This window comes from Astatotilapia calliptera, chromosome 6 (assembly GCF_900246225.1).
Source record: "Astatotilapia calliptera chromosome 6, fAstCal1.2, whole genome shotgun sequence".
In the NCBI taxonomy this organism is placed as follows: domain Eukaryota; kingdom Metazoa; phylum Chordata; class Actinopteri; order Cichliformes; family Cichlidae; genus Astatotilapia; species Astatotilapia calliptera.
Window position 1 is genome coordinate 15,933,124 of NC_039307.1, and position 18,268 is coordinate 15,951,391.

The 18,268-nt window shown below is 39.6% G+C and overlaps 1 protein-coding gene across 1 annotated transcript; it reads left to right on the forward strand.

Annotated features, from left to right (window-relative positions):
- The first annotated feature begins 14,269 nt into the window (after positions 1-14,269).
- LOC113023259 (V-set and immunoglobulin domain-containing protein 1-like) lies at positions 14,270-16,910 on the forward strand. Its single transcript, XM_026169284.1, has 4 exons — positions 14,270-14,330; positions 14,542-14,874; positions 15,869-15,984; positions 16,444-16,910. The coding sequence occupies exons 1-4, from the start codon at positions 14,279-14,281 to the stop codon at positions 16,567-16,569; spliced, it is 627 nt and encodes a 208-aa protein (XP_026025069.1). The 5' UTR covers positions 14,270-14,278; the 3' UTR covers positions 16,570-16,910.
- Positions 16,911-18,268: the final 1,358 nt, after the last annotated feature.

An 18,268-nucleotide genomic window follows, 5' to 3' on the forward strand; every position in this document is an offset into this window, starting at 1 on the left:
GACTAATTTTCAAAAAGGCACAAGCTTAATTATATTGTCAGAACAAATTAATATTTTGACATGTCTGAAGACTTAATTACGACTAATGCATCCACACGTCCCGAGGTGTAATTGTTTTGTGCTCAAAAAGCGAACATAGTTATTAGACTTATAATGAAAGGCCATTGTCTACTGCATCTGCCCGCTGCTTCACTCCCAGATTCCTGTTTTCATGAACTGAAGCCTCATTTATTTTCCACTAAGCTGTGGAATTCAGAGTTGTTCTGCAAAACTCTCAATATTGTTCAGAATGGAGCATTATTACATGTTCATTAATAATGTCCTCATTAATACAGTGTAGCATAGGCAGCACAGTCAGTGCACCTCAGCTGGTCTGATAATACTCTGGTACTATGATTACTGACTGTAGCATAGTCAGTGCAACTACGAAGAAGAGTAATATTGGCATATTAATAAATGTGATAAGATACAAATTTACAAAAACACTTATTTCTACAGGTAGATAAAATAATATGCAGGTTTTTCAGTGATGTTTTATATAGATGTGTTTTTGTGTTTAAAATCTGTTGCTACCAACAATACTTCAACCAGTAATGTTTGTAGCACTGGGATGAGAAAACATTAGCATGAAAACAGCATGAAGAGTAGAATAAACAACATCACAATGATATATGGGAATATGACAGTAAATACTAAATATTAAACATTATTGTGCAGCACATAAGATCAACAGAACACAGTGTGCTTTGAGGTAGGAGCCAAAAAGGGTGTAGTTTGTGGGTGTGATCACCCGTGTGTACACCTGTGAGCATGGACGCGCTTGTTTTTTGTTTTTTAAAAGGTTTCTTCATGTAATGATCTGCTAGAGGGTGTGGGGGGGCCAGAGCCCCGTCCTCCAGGGCATGAAGCAGGTATGGAGGAGATCAAAACTCCAGACATCCAGAGGCCCCCAGAACACAAGAGACCAAGGAAGACCAACAGAGGGGCAGCCGCGCCACTGTCCCAGAAAGAGCTGAGGAGAGTCCCAGATGAGGGCTCACTCAGCAGCCGCGGAGCAGAAGCCAGGGGGAGTTGCAGTGACGCGCCCGTGAGCTCCGCCGGCAGCCAGCCGTGCCTGAGTGACCGAGCCCCAGGCCGAGAGGCCGGGGGCACCCCACCTCCGAAGTGGCCCGAGCAAGCCCCAGGCTCCAGGCCCCGATAAGCGGCCGCCAAGGAGTGAGCCGGTGTGTACCTGGACGCCCACCCCCGGACACAAAGAACCACCAACGCACCGACGTCTGAGGGAGTCCGCCACTGGCAGGGGAAGTGGTGGTAGGGGGAGATAGGCCTCCATACCTTGGAGGGCCTAAGATGTCCCCAGAGAGGTGGCGCCTGACACCCAACCTGACATATAGACACAGACATACAGGCACACACATATACAAACATCCATTCCCACCCTCATGCTCTCATATACACTTACTCCACACTCAACCAACGTGGAGACAGACATAAAGAGACGCTGTAATAATAATAATAATAATAATGGATTGGATGCTGTACACACGATCACACTCCCCAAGCGTACTCTAAGCCCCGGGTCTAGGTACCCTTGCCCCTGGAGGGGGGGGGAACTGCACCCAGACCCAGGTGGTGTTACCCTTTTCCCTGCAGTGGGGGGAGGCAGACCGCCCCGACTCCGCAGCAGCAGGGAGGCCCCACACTCCAGACCGCAGTCGGACGGCCAACTCCTCCTCCTAGCCCCCCCGCTCCAGCAGGTCGCAGAGAACAGGGGTGAGAGAAGACTCCAAACCTCCCTCCACCCGCTCATTGTAGTGTTGATGCATGTGTGTTCTAAGGTGCATTTAAAACCCAGGAGGGCATGGAGCTACCTGCCAGAGAGCAGCAGGTGTGTGTGTGTGTTTACACACACACACACACACACACACACACACACACACACACACACACACACTTTCCTCATGTTGTGCATTTTATGGTTGGCAAGGTGTCATCTATCTTAATTGCCCCTTGGGGATAAATAAAGTCGTTTTGACTTTGACTTGACTTTGACTTGATCCAGACATCTCCTTTTTGCTAACTCTTGCTATCAGAGGTTAATCCTTTTACTTCCTGGTGGTTCGTGCCATCTTGAGTTTGCTTCTAATAGATCAAAAAGTCCCACGGTTATGTCTGCAGGAATGTTCCCAGTCTTTATAATGCAGCATGAAGCAATTGTGCGCCTGACTTCAAGGAAAACCAATCAACCAAACAAACCCCCCCCCAAAATACTCCCATCAGCCAGGTTAATTTATAACTTACAAAATAAAAATAACAATTACAGTGATTCAGACCTTAGTATCCTTAAAGCTGATTATATGCATGGTGGATTATCCACTAGTGATTCTGAAGACATGCCCAGCAGCACAGGTACAGTTGGTGGCCCATCCAATTCACTTTTTACAGCAGTGTAAATGAAGTAGCCAGGATGCCCTCACCAGTGGAGTACCCACTTCACCATGTAATTGAAGAAACAAGTATCCAGGGGATATTTATGTTTCATCAGCATTATCATTAATGTTTAGGGGAAAAAAGTTTATTTCTTTTTCCAAGTGGACAAATGCCAAAAATGCTTTTCGTGGGGGAAACTCTCTGTGCTTTCCCTCATTACTGTTTCAACACTCCTCCGGAAGCAGCACTCTGGTACTTATGAAAGATGGTGAAAGGAGGAAATGAGGCAGGAGGTTATTACGTTAACAGACACAGAAAATGAGAAGTAGAGCAGTTAGAAGTAGAAATCAAGTAGAAATCACAGTTCCATTAAACACAGTATTATCATTATAACCAAACAAAACATTAAAATACCAGGCTGCTTAATTTTCCATATAAATATATGATATAATAAAACTTTTAGTTAAGTTGTGTTGTGATGGTTACTTTCCATTTTCAGTGAGGTACAGTGCTCTCTATTTCAAACTAGTATGTGTATATGTGTGACAATATCACATATGCATAAAATAGTGGCTCACATAGCTGACATAGCTCACAAATTGCAGGTCATTGACTATAAGTATAAATAAAATTGCCACATAAACACTGGTGCATTATCACACACAAGCAGCACTTTACATTCTCTTGTGTTTTAATGGAACTTTTAGTGTGTTGAAAGATGCTTTGTCCTTATAAGACACTAAAACATCCCGCACCCTAAAACCACAAAAAATGTTTTCATTGTAAAGTGTTGTTGTAGCTCAGATGCAGGCAGAGAGGTGGGGCAAGGTGCAGTGCCAGCTGGAGCGGCACAATTCCTCATCTTCTCATGACCTACAGCCTTTCATGTGGTAGCAGGCTGGGCCCTTTCATAGATCGGCGACATCACTGGCAGGCTCCACACATAGCCAAAGAAGGAACCAATCTGAGCTGTTGTTTAGAGCTCACTTGTAAATGTCAGGCTCAGCTGCGTTTATTTGTGTAAAGTGTCTGTATGCACAGTGACAACATAATTACGATTATTTATCTTCTCTGAATTATTTAACTCTATACTTAGGATGACCTGTGGAAAGCAGGATGTTGGCTAAACTTGTCTATATAATTAATTCTTTTGATGGGTATGGGTTTGATGGCTTAATAGGTATTGAGAAGGAAGATCAGTATTGACATATCTGTATTCCCTCCACTCTCACAGAGATTTCTAGATTTCTTCACATGGAAAAACAGTGGAAACTTAAACTGTCACACAAGGTTTTGCAATCATTGTTGTTGCACAAATGATCTCATCAAGTTGAGACTTGAGTCTATCACCGCTGCCCCAACAAGTTTATTTTTTCTTTCAAGTGTGTGTTTACAACAGCAGGTATTGCATCATTACTGGGTATTTAGGATTCTCATAATGCATCACAGGGACACAGGCATTCTTCTACCTATGGATTATCATAAACTGACAACCAGGCAGATTACTCGCAGCAATGCACAACAGTATGTGAAAATTTCAGTTGTTTGCTGAGTGTATGTAAACAGAGAAATGAACCATTTGTGTTTCTGAAATCTGAGCAAAACAGTAAACTTTTCACCCCGCAAATTGGCCGCTCTCCCCAAGTTTTTCAGTCTGCAATCTCTTACAAACACATATGCAATAAACGTTGTTGATCGCATGTTGTTTCATGACAGCAAGAAGATAGAGATGAGGGAAGATGCCTGTGGCTATTCTCATTGTCCCACAAATATGGCTTAGTTCCATTAATCTTCAGAGTAAACAATGAGAGCATTAAAAGGCAGTTACTTTTTTATTAATATCAGTTTCACCTTCTTCTGCCTTGGCACGCCAACTGAACAGGTGTGTCAACAATTGGAGGGATAGATCTACAAGATTGCAGTTGTTGCAAAAGTTTCTTTTACATCTAGATTTGTTTTTGCTCATAAATTAAGCTGGAGGATGTACGATGATGGCACTTTTTAAAATTGTATTGTACTCATTTTTCTTTTTTTGTTTTTGCTTTAAATTGGTTGACACATCTGAGTCATTTCATTTTAGCTTTACAAGCTAAAGGTTTCATTATCTAAACAAGTAAATGATGAAATTCAGTGATTTTATCTCACAGAATGTAAACATCATCTGTGCACCTCAAATATGCAGGAAGCGCTGCTTGCGGCCGCCGATCTGATTGCATATACAGACTGAGAGATGCAAAATTTATGATGTCGCTGCTGCAGACAGGATGCCACTGTGTTTATTCCAGTTCAGGGAAGTCCATTTATTTATTTTGATTTTCCCTAAGTATGCTGGTAGTAAAAACAGTTAATAAATGGTACTACATTGTTACTACAGATGTCTATGATGGGTTTCTAATCAGATATTTTGTGTCTTGTATTACAGAAAGCTCTATAATTGTCAAAGAGCCTGGTGAGAGCATCGCTTTAAGGTGCTCCTGAAGCAAAGCAATGATGAATATGTTGACTTACATCTGTAGCAGAAGAGTAAAGCAAGAGTCATTGCTATGAAGAATTTCCCAGAAAAAATCATACTAAGTTAGCTTAGCAGTATAAATGAATATTATTGGTTTCCTGCTGTTTTGCCCCTCTTTAATCAAACACCTCATTACATGAGACAAAATGTCAAACATGAACATGTTTAAGCACTAAACAGTGAGTAAATGAATCTGCTAATAGTGTCAAATCTTTCTTGTTATCAATGGCTCGCTGTATTTGTACTTCAGTGAATTCATTATGTGGTATTTGAATGTTGAAGCACAATGACTGCATGTTTGGTTTTGAAAAAGTCTTTAATATAGTGAGTTTTATGACGTCCACACTCCATCAAAAATTTATGAAATTACTTATCTATACTTTAGGTATTACTGATAACATCTGCGTTAACTTGGAGGAAGCTCATGCTCCATAAACGTCTCTCGTCGCTCCTTTATTTGCAAGGGGCGTACACAGACTTTTATACTGGATGCCATTAGAGATACAACCCTCACAGAAGAGTGTGCCTTCTACTGGTGTTGAACTGGGAGTCTTTTGTGTGTTACACAAATGTGTTAAAGACTGACAAATAAAATGTTAAACTTAAAGTTATGAAACTAGTTGGAATATGAAAATCAAATGAATGCATGAACACTTGTGCAGAGCACACTGTGACTATCATATTGGAAGTGTACAAACTGAGCAGAAAATCTGTTTATTACAATAACACACAATGGGGTGGATGGGTGGTTTTATATGTCTGAGCATTTTCATCTGTCATGGATAGCAGAAGGTCCACAGTGAAAAAAATCACAGAATCCAAGAATACACAGTAGCTACAGGAAAGGAGGAATTCAGGGAAAGCTGAGGTTTTACAAGAAGTGAATGAGGAAGACAGGAAGTCAAACAAAAGAGATAGATCAGAAAGACAAAACACACACAGGCAAAACACAAGGACATCAAAAAGAACCCAAACATCAGGAACCAGATAAAAGCCCTGAGTGGAAACAATCACTCAGATATTCACAAGAATGCAAAAACACATACAATCAAACTCACGAGCTATATCATTACAGATCTGACACAGTTCAAGTATGAATAAATGTGTTAATTAGATATTGAAAAAAAATACCAAAAAGAAATCACAAGAAGAAAGTCATGGTGATGACTGGTTTTGTGACCCTATTAAAAAAGCAATGAATGATTTTAACAGTGGTAAACATTAGTGTTTGTAATGAGATGCACACAAAATCAAATAAAAGACAAACTGTTTTTTTTTTTACTGAAATGTTTAACAAGTGCCTCTCTTTTTTCTTTTATTCTTTTTACTGACTTCATGACTTTAGTTTAAAGCACTTTTCTAACTGCTAGAAACTATAAAAGGTAAAAATGTTTTTCAATTTTTGAATTCAATTTTATTTATACAAATCACAGCAACAGTCGTCTCAAGGCACATTATACTGTAAGGTAGACCCTACAATAATACATATCACAGTTTAACCTTACTTTCAAATGTTCTTCTTTACAAAACTCCTTTTCCAGTAAAAGGCGGGAGGTGTATGTGAGGTATATGCTACACCACTGTCATTAGAAAAACTTCCACACAATAATAAGAAAAACAAACACTGCGGTGCCCTCCCATGGTTTAGCCTCAAAACACAATGAGTTCATATGGGAGTGCTGTGAGTTGACATAGTTCACCTGTAAGGTCATAAAAGCTGGCCCAGGTACTTACACTTACTTTCCAACAGCTGATCTCTAACCTGTTTTTTTAAGCTTACACCCACCAAGCCTGTTACAGCGGCATCCAAATTCACTGATTTCAACAGTTTTTAGCTTTTAATTTATTGTTTATTTTATGCTGTCGATCTGTTGTAAGTTAATGCCAGACTGTTACATTTGTATCAATATATAAAATGTATTAATATCAATAAGGTTTTATTACTTAAAATAAAACCTTTACTGGTCAGAAAAAAAATATGGATTTACTTACCTGGATGATTGAGCATGCATCAAGACTTAATTATGGAGTATTTACACTTTAATAGGGTGAGGCGTAAATGTGGGTCTTTAGAGTGATTCTAAATGAAAGAGGTTGCTGTAAATGTCAGTAATGTCAAATTCATCAGAAATTGTTGTGTAGTATCTGATATTGCTTGGACTTGTAGTTCAGGGAGTGAACAAAAGTTGTTGTTTTTTTCAGATGAAGTAGATTCTGTTCATCTGGACGTTGCGTTTTCACAGGGGGAAGAGTTTCGTCACTCATGGCGACTTCCTCAGTCTGGTTTCCAGTTTAGGTTTCTACTGAAACTAGCACCACTGACAAACAATGGGTCACTGCCAGTCTTCTGTTACAGAAGAGTTGAAACTGAAATGTTTTATCTTTTCTATTCAAACCGTCTGGCCGACTCTTTGTAAAATTAACAAATACAGCTGGTGTCCAGAAACGTCGCTCCAGTATTTTTAGTACAAACGTATTGTAGAATAAAGCATCGTTCTCCATATAGATTACAAACACTAAACTTGTGTGATGTTTCCTGTGTGGTCATCAGTGTTGTTTTGGCGACTGATCATCAAAACCTTTAGAAGCTGTGGTATAAACTTGAGTAAACATTTAGCTCCAGCATTACCAGTATTGCTCATAGGTCTGTTCGTGCATCATGATAACATCAGACATCAGGACGTGTGAAAACAACAAGAAGATGATGGGTGTGTGTACTATTTTGTATAACTTATCTATATAATGGCATAATAGTTTTGTAGCGGTGTTTTTAAAATTATTGTTCTGCACTGCAAGTCTTACAGTCATGTCAACAATTTTTAAATATTTTGCTAATGTATCTGTAAAATTGTAAAACTGAGGAATAATATAGAGATTTTAATACAATTTTAATAGTGCCCCAGAATGAAGAAAGTATGACTAAACAGGGCTTCAATCTTTGTTTTGTTTTTTTCTCCTGCACAGTGAAAGCTAGAGAAGTGGCTCCTGGCAATTTTAGTTTTAACCAGAAGAGAGCAGGATTTGACAGTATTTCTACTGCAACACAATTTGTATGCATTGAGAAACAAACAAGACAAACCTTACGGCGGGATCACTAAAATAGTTTATAAATAGCTGGGTCTGACTGCACGCAAATTTTTTTTCCCAATCTGGAAAATGTTCAGGTGTGTGTATGTTTGCCTGTGGTGAATTCAGTTGACTGGACATGATAGAAAAGGTATATTTGGAAGAAAATGATTAAGACACGAAGAGATATATGAAAATAGTGCTGTAGAGCTTTCCCACATAGCAAAATTGGTATGGCCCGGATCTGGCCCACATACCGCAAAGAATGACGACCCTTTTGTGGCCCACACATGGGCCAGAACAAGGCCAGTTGCAGACACACAGGTGGTGCTGTGCTGGTGTGGATTACCTCTGGCAAAACTGATCTGGGCCACCATTCTTTGTGGTATGAGGGCCATGTGTAAGATTTGTGCAGCCATGGGCCAGTTGCAGATTGCTCAAAGTGCTCTATACAACATGCTACATTCACCCAATCACACACTTTCTCTAAATCGAGTGCTTCCTAACTTCATACTCTTGACATGCAGACTAGAGGTTATACTACACCATAGCAGTGTAGTATTGCAACATGGCATTTGTGTCTTCTAACTAAAATAGACACCGGCCAGTCAGAAAATGCCAGCTTGATGCCAGATCCAGGCGGGACCTGTTTTCTATGAGCCTGGGCCACATAAACCAAACCACAATCGAGCCAGATATGGCATCCCATCATATAGACAGTGCCATCTATGCCAGTTCTGCCCCATATCTGGATGGCATACGTCTTAAAATGCCAGAAGGCAGCCAGCAGTGCCAGCTTGATACCAGATCCAGGCCAGACCTGCTTGCTATGTTGGTTGCTATTGTTGTGGAGTTAAAGACTAAAAACCCAAACAAACAAACTTTACTAAACCTTAAAACCCCACACTAAAAAAACAGGCCATGTTGGATTTACTTCATTCAATAGTGGACATTGGTTGCACATAATTATTTTGCTTTGGCAGAAACTTAAACAACTGAGTTAAATCAACACAACTTTTTTATATTCAATAAACCTGTGCATTTTGTGTTCATAAAACGCGATTGAAACATGTTTAGATGAAGTAAGGTGAGCTTTTGGAATATTTTAATCCTTCGCAATTTTGTCATTTTATTTCAACACTATTCAATAACTTTTACCCCAATACTACTTGGTCACTTAAATGCTAAAGTCTAGAGTCTGGTTAACATAAGAACTGAATGACGACTACCATCCTCCTTTCTCTATCCGGATTGCAGGGGGGCTGGTGTATAAACCTGAAGTGATGGGGTAAGAGGCAGGGTACACCCTGGACAGCTCACCAGTCTATCACATAGAGACAAACAATCATTTGCACTTACATTCACAGATAATTTAGAATCACAAATTAACTAAACTCTAACACCTGAATGACTTTTAACTGTAACAGGAAACCAGAGAGAACACACTGCAAACTAGCCAGATTGTGCATGTGAACCCAGGACCTTCTTGCTGTGAGGCAACAGCACTAACCACCATGCAATAGCGACCAATAGCGATAGCATACATGTGGTGTGTGTGTAGCTGTCCGCCTTATAACTTCAGTGATTTTCCTGCAGTTTGAAATCTTGTGCGATCTTGTGAATTTCACGATTCCAGCAACTAAGCACTCTTACTAGATTGTATCATGTCATCTCAACAAGAACAAATTAAGTTGTTGAATTCCATACAGATCCTACATGATTTAATTATGTTCAAGATAGAAACATGAAATTTTTGTGTTCAAATTACAAGGTAGACTTTTTAAATGTAGCAACCACTCAATTTACTTTTTTCGGTATACCGAAAAAAGTAGAGGTGGCTGTGTGGTGGATTTTTGTATGATATGTATAACTATGTAACTATATACACTATATATCTATGTGCACTGAACATATATATTTTAACTTTCATGTAGAGTCTTAAGCACAAGACATTTTGCTTCACCGAGGTTTATTAAGGTGGTACAGTAACAGGGCAGTTAATGTAAGGGGAGAGTTCTCCTGAATAATTTACTCCCCAGTAACTAACCTTCCCGAATACACACTCAACGTCTTTCATACAGCACAACCAAAACAGTAACATTGTAACAGAGATCCTGAACACATCACGATAAAATATCATACGATATAATCACACACACACACACACACACACACACACACACACACACACACACACACACACACACACACACACACACACACACACACACACACACACACACATACTTTGAACTACACTGAAGTCTAACCTATGTCGTTATAAGATTATATATTATAAGATTGTGCCTCTTGCTGTGTAAGATTTAATAACTAGGATTAATGTGCGATGTTTGACCGTGTCATGACCTATTGTGATAAGCAAGAGCAAGGTCAGAGTCCTGACTGGCCTCTGGCCAAGACCTTGGCCGCTACCTGACACCTGCAGCTGTGTTTGGCTGGAGGACACGTGGGAAAGTTACCCAGCAGCAGGGGGCGGGGATACTGGTCCCTGGACAGTGGTGATTGGACAGACAGCGTCACGGAAGCTAAAGAGCAGACGAAGTATTGTGTGTGCAATGAACAGGGCAGAGCAGAAATAAACACAACACTGCTTGATAAGATTGTTAAGTTTTGCTGTGTTTTGGTGAATATGTGCCCCAGTGTGGTTGTCAAACCAGGGCCAAATGAAACTTGCTCTTGTTGAGTATTCATAAAGCTGTTGTGTTGCATGTGTAGTTCATTGTAAATAATTGTACTTTGTGTGAAGTAGTTTCAATAAAACAGAAAAGAATAGTATATTTATTTGTTTGTTTTTCATTCTTGATCTGTTCACATGTACTTAGCAAGTACATAAAAATGAAATGCAAACTATTTACATGGCAACAGACAGCTGGCATCAATCTTGAACCAAAAAATGAAACATTACAGGTTATTTGGAGCAGCACGTTGTTTGGAGAAGTATTTCCAAACAAGTTCAGGAAGGCACACTTTAAGAAAGAAGTCTTGTGCTTGCTTTAAATGCGGTTCCCAGAAATCCGAAGATGCGTATCACAGCAAGGTCTCTCTGTGTCCACACAACGAGGTCACAGTGGTTGCCGCCGGTAACAAAGATTTGTGTTTGTACCTGACAGTAGTATGGGTGCACCCGCTTCAACTGAAGACCATTAGCAGCTACCTCCAAGCAAAAGTCTTTGTCCTGTGCAGCCAATGCCTCCTTAATGCTGTCCGTTCATTGTTTAAAAGGACACTTTATCTCCAGACACCCCTTACCACAACAGTCACATATTGTGAGTCCGTCTGGAGATGCTCCGACTTCCGGAAAATTGGTGTTCACACAGAAACCACATAACCGAACCTGCAGATTGTGGTGATGCGATGCCATTATCTCGTTGTAGGCCTTTCTTGCGTCCTCTTCATGCTCGACACCCCACCTTGTTTGCACAGTAGAAAAGGTCCTTTCTGGGTAACACACACAATTCACAACACTATGGGCTGGAGTGTCCAAACTTGTAGCAAAACAGCATGCATAGCCGAAGCTGTGATTCTCCCTGCACGCCAGCGAAACCATGCAGGGGTCATGTGCTGCGATCTAGTCTGTGCTTCAATTTCTTCAATGTGGGTGACTGTGTAGTGTAGTTGGTGTAATAGTTTTCTATTCCACACAAACTCACTGCTTTGCTGTGGTCCTGCAGTGTATCCAGTAATGCTGAAAAATCCTCCAGCGTTGCAATAGGAATCTGCCTTTTTTGCGATCGCCTCCTTTTGCCTCTCGATGCAGAGGGTGTGTTTATGATTTCATCAAGACCAAGTTTTTGGGCAGCTGCTGAGGAGAAGTCAATGTTATGTGCAACCTCCGGCTGTATCTTGGTCATATTTCCGGGCAATACCCAATATGCAGGCTCGTCTGTTACAGTTCTGGTGCCTCTGATACGCACTGTAGACTCGACTTTAAACAAAAGAGCAGCGACATGGGTGCAGGTCTCTGCAACTCCGGCCATGCATGTGCAGTGAGCAGCCTCAACCCTCCCATTGGTGCTCACAATGACCCATGGCTGTAATGCAGTTTCATTCAGTCGTTGTGAGTGCAGTACCTGAAACACACAAAAGCCACTTTTAATAAAAGGTCTGTAATTAACCAAGGCTAATATAGATGGGTTGGCTGTACGTGCAAATCAAAAACTGTAACAAGGAAGTTGTTTAGAAAGTTATCAAGTTCAAACCGACTTACCTTTGTCTTAACGACAACATTTTTAAGCGTGGAGGCTTAAAGATGGACAAATCTTGCACCCGGCCTTTTGTGAATTGGATGTGGGCCTCCAGGGATTTATAATTCTTAAACTGGTTCGCTGTGTATGCGCTGACTCCACAGACAAGGTATGCGAAGATATCGGGATAGGACAACGGCAGTAGGTCGTCTGGGTTTCCACTCCACTTGCTTATTTCATACGGGTCCACATTACCGGTGCACGCAATTTTTTCAAAGCACCGCTTCTTGACGTCTTGGCGCAATCGGTCGCGATACAGCCCTTTGTCTTTTGCGCTTTGCAAATAACACTAAAAGCCTTTTAATAGTGATATGAATTAATTTAGAACTCACCAGAAAGAAAATGCCGTGAGCAAACCAACAAAAAGGTGTGGATTGCAGAGAACTCGATATCTGCTTGTCTCACCGCTGCAATCCAAGCCTGATGTCTTTGTTTAGTAATATCGGATACATGGGATCCCTCACGTTGCCTCCAGGATGGAAAACGATGAAAAGAGAGCCCGTTATCCAGCTTCTTGCCTTCACGATCGTGTGATCTAACGTTGCAACCGACAACAAAACACGTACGAACCATAGCTGAAGCTGTATCCTGTGTCTGGCCTACTGTCATGGCGGAGGGGGGCGTGGCCCACCTCCCGTGACATCACGCCCAAAGCCCTATAAGTGGACCAGAGGACACCCCCAGCACTTTTTCCCCCTCTGCTGTTTCTCTCTGTCCGTCTCTGTGTTGCTCTACTGTCTGTGCTTAAGGCTGTACACCCCGGGGTTTTGCTTTGCTTGCTTTCTGCTATGTAATTCTCTTGCTAAATGTCTGTATGTATTTTTCCTGCTGTTCATATGATTCAGTGTATTAAACTCTGTTCCAAGAATTCTACTCTTTTCCAGGGCATCTTTTTGAGTGTCTTGACTTTAATTGCGACCACAGCTGCTCAACTGAGATGGATGCCTTCCTCAAACCACAATCCAAAGCGCGCAAGACTGAAATCCTCATTTAACATTGCTATATTATTGACTTACTTCACTCGAACATGATATGGAAAATTTAATCTACCCTCTCTGCATATCATGTAATTTCTACACTATATAGTTACACTTAACTTTAAAGCATGAGGCAATTGTGTTAAATATGCTTACATAAATCCAAGAGATAGCCAATCCCTTTTTTCAGTGCAGGTCAGAGGCCCAGGACCATGACGAGTATCTTTTTATTCATTGAAACCTTTTTTTTGCACATCCAGTCAGATTTCCGTGTGTCCATGAGTCATATCACTTTAAACAGTTGTTTAGAATTGGTGTTTAAAGAGGTGGAAGTATTATTACTTAAGCAATGTGTTTCAGTCTGTTGCCTTCGTCAGGCACATGTTTTAGTTATACTCTATAATCTATATAACGTAATGTGACTGAATGCAATTATTTTTTTGGAAGAAACATTTTTCAAAGCAGGTATGTTCATTTGTCTTTGTTGGTAAAGTGCAGGAGTTGATACTTTCTTTATTGGATTTCCACCGTCAGAACAACTTGAACTGTACACGAGACATTCAATAGTCACAGGAATTTACCTTTTTTTATTTATTGCAGTGATTTTCACTTATTCATGTGTTAAGTTCCATGAAGTATAACCAAGCTAAATTTTCTTTGTGCATAGTAATAATGCCAATTAAAACTACTGCTAAAGATCTGACCGGTGGGGCTCTTTTTGATGTCTGAAACGTGTGGGTCATTTCATTTAAAGAAGTTATTCACACTTCCGTACAATCTTTTTTTTCTCATGTATACATTTTTATTTTTGTATTAGTCTTTAAAAGCTAGAGCTAATGTCACTGTCCAAGTCAGTATTATCATTGTATCAGTATCATCATAATAGTAAAGAGTTTCTTTTGTCACAGGATGTCGCACATCGTCACTCCACATCAAACAGGCAGGAAACCATTGGTGTGTGACCTCTTTTTGTGTCTACACAGAGTATGAGAAAAAAAAAGTCAGTTTACGCTGTCACTTCTGCAAAGATGACACGACTCTACTGGGCCATGTTATTGATCGGGTTTTGTTCCAGTTCAGGTACGTCCACATCATTTTCTTAAAATATTTTATTGTTTTAATGCAGCTGAAATCTGCTTGCAACAATATTTACATAACTAATTTAGAAGGATAGCTTCAATGAGTGATTTACGTCACGTTGATGTTTGCTGTGCGTCTCTAGTGCAGATGTCTCTGTTTTATTCTGTATTTGTCCATCATCTAATCAAACATGTTGCCTCTTCTATAACAGAGAGCACTATAATCATCAGAGAGCCTGGTGAGAGCATCACTTTGAAGTGCTCATCAGAAGGATGCCCCCAAAACAATGATGGATATGCTGGGATGTATCTGTATCATAACTTTATTGAACAGAAAGAGGTGTATTTCTATGGTAACTATGCCAACAGCAAAATCATGGAGCGACCACGATACGAAGGCAGGATTGAGTCAAACGGCGCTCCCATGAACCACAACATCACCATCAGCAACTTGACCGTGGATGATTCTGGTGTCTACACTTGTGTCTACAAAGAATCCGCTGACAAAGGTGTCAACTGCAATGTCTACACAGTTTTCGTGAGAGGTGAGTTTCTGTTTTTTCCTCGTTAAAGATTCTGCGACCTTGTTCTGCAGCTCACAAGCCTGTAGAATCAGCCAAGGACAGTGGACTGCATGCAGTATTTAGAGAGTCAAGATCTGACCCTTACTTTTTGGCCCCAAATCTGCTTCTATCTTGATGAATATATGATAAATTACAGAAATATATGAGAACAGAATGAGGTGTATTTTTATAGCAATCATATCAGTGGCAAGATATGAAGGCAAGATTGAGACTGAAGGAACCTCTATGAACCATAGCATCACAATAACCAGTCTGACTGTGGATCATTCTGGTGTCTTCACTTGTGTCTACAAAAAATCATTTGACCATAGAGTCGTGCAGCGTCTACACCGTTTTCATACGTGTGTTTTCTTCTTGTTAAAAACGCCACAATCTTGTCCAGTGACTCACAAAAGAGTTGGCCAAGTGCAGTGCAGTGCATACCCTGTACCTGTTACATATTTAATAGATAACCCTTACCTTTTGACTTTTTGAGAAAATGCAGAAACATGTATGAAAAAGCAACAATTTAATTAATCTACTTGTTTTTGTTTTTTTACCTATACAGTCATGATGTTACAGCTAAATGGGTCTTTTGGTTTTTGGCAGAGGTAGCACTATATATAAACACTGTTTATTAAAAAGCCTAATCACTATATTAACACAACAGTGGCTAGATTTAGCTCTTTGACTTATGTAAAATACAGTTGTTTGCTTTTGATATAGTTAATTTTCTACAAAATTTTAAATGAACTGAAACATCATACACAAGTACATTTACATCTCTTCTTGTCTATGTGATACATACAAGGGAGTTTTAGTTTATATGCTCTCTCCTTTAGGTTTATCAGGAATTGCAAATTTACTCTTAGTGAGTGGTCTGCAAGCTAAAGAAATTCCACGAATGTAATAATTATAGCAAATCTTTTGTGCAGCTGCAAGACAACAACACATTTGTTTTCCTTTATTCTCACAGAAGTGGCACCATGCCTGGGACAAGATGACCTTCCCACCTCGGTGTTAGTTGTCATTACCTGCACGTACCTTAGCGTGCTGTTAATCATAATCTTTATCCTACTGATAGTCCACAGGGTGAGTTGACTTGATTACATAGCTGTCCTATATTGTATTTTAAAAAACAAGAACATGCCCTTATATGGGGACAGTGAGTTTATTTTTACTGCATCAGAAAAGAGTTTAAGGTGCAAAAAAGTCACAAAAGTAATGTCCCCATGAGAGAACACAGAGTCTCAAGGAGTTAAAATGTTTTTACAGTATGCAAGATAATCTATTCCAGTTCTGCAAGCTATGACACACTGCCTTTCTGTCTGTAGAGTTTCACAACACTTTGATGTAACTGCTGTGACCGTGATAGATGTTGTTGTGCTGAGAGACTGATAACATCTAAAACCACCACTTTATATATACTCCTTGTTCTGTTGCTTCTTGGAAGACTATAAACTATTCACACTTTGGCGCAGGTTATATAACAGATGAATTATTAATAACATTATGACTTACTTTCCCCTTTGACATACATACTACCGACAGGTGAAACAAAGGAAGAGCTGCAGAAGATTATCCAGGAGTTCGCAGCAAGAACCAGATGATTATGTGTATGAAGTTATGACCAAGAACAGCCTCTACACTTTGGCAACTTCACCGCAGCAATCTTAAAGTCCTTATGAGTTTTCTTAGAATTACAGTATAATTATTGTGGTTAACAATAGAATTTAGGAATCTGATTGTGTCTTATTGATTTTGTTAATAATGGTTAATGGTTTGCCTGGACTCATGGACCATATCAATCATGCTCCATAAAGTCTCATTAAAAATTAAAGTTTAAAAGTTATTAAACTCTCAGAAATGAATGAAAGCCATGCAGGAGGCACAGTGACTGTCCCACAGGAAGTATGCAAACTGATCACCAAAGCTATTTATTACTTTATCTATAGAATTTATATTACTGTGGAGCACAACATTTGCACAATAAAGCTTACTGATTTGTTCAATTCCAACATGAATGCAATTGGTGAGTGTTTCTGGCTTCTTTACTGCAATATAGGGCAAACATTTTTGAGGTTTGTGGGGGAGGGATGGATGAGATGTGAGCAGAAACCAACTAAGAAGACGGGCAGGAGCAGATGGGTAAATGGTTTACATGACTAACTGCAGATTTTGCACGATATATTATTACAGACAATTATTTTTATTTACCATAAAAAGGTGTATAAAACAAATAAATGTACAATAAAAAAAATGCTTTTTTCCAAGTAAATATATATTTCTAAAGGTGCTATTGATGTGAAAGTCTCACTAGGTTTCAGTAACAATCCATACAATCCACAAAATAAGAAATCAAACCACTAATGTGCAATAATGAGAAATCACAGAGAAAAAGTATTGAAAATGCTTAATGAAATGTATTTAACATTTCATACAAAAACCTTGTTGGCTGTATGGAGAACCACGCATTGCTCTGGTTTGATTGTGGTTCATTTGTCCACACAAAAGTTTTGTGGGCCCTCTGAGCTTTAGTTCTTTACATTTTCAGCTGGATTCAGGTCAGGTGATTGGCTCGGCTATTCTAGCAAACTTTATTTTCTTTTTCTGAAACCACCTGAGAGTTTCCTTGGCTGTGTGTTTCTCATCATTGTTTTGCTGAAACATCCACCCTCATTTCATCTTCGTCATCCTGGTTGATGGCAGCAGATTGTTATCAAGAATGTCTCGGTACATTTTTCCATTCATTCTTCCTTTAATTATATGAAGTGTGCCAGTGTCGTCATCCTGGAAAACAGCCCCACACTGTGATAATCCCACCTCAAACCTCACTCTTGGTGTAGTATTTTTGGGGTGATATGCAGTGCCTATTGACCTACAAACCTGGTGTGTATTATGGCATTCAAAGACTTAGATTTTGGTCTGATCTGACTTTCAGCTTCTGTAAATGTCGTTCAGTTGCTGATTCATGTATTCGTATTTATGTTTTTGTGTTACAAATGCTTATAAATTCTCATATTTTCTCCCCCTCCCTTTTTAAAAAATTGTCATACTACAACTATAATGTCATAATTGAATTAACAGTAATAAAAATTCATAAATAAACAGATAAAAGAAACACACACAAGAGGAGCCTGTAGAAAACTTATAGAGCTCCCCTTGTAAAAACAAAATATGATGGCACAACAGTGCATTCAGATCATAACTCTGATTGCAAAAGCTGTCAGACATGACAGGATTTTAAAACAAAAAAACAACAAAAAAACAGATCATTCTGAGATGGAAATCATGGCTCAGGATGCTGAGGAAATGGCTGAGCGTCAGTCTTCACTGGATCATTGCACTAGTGTTTCCCAGCTCTTTGACACTGTGA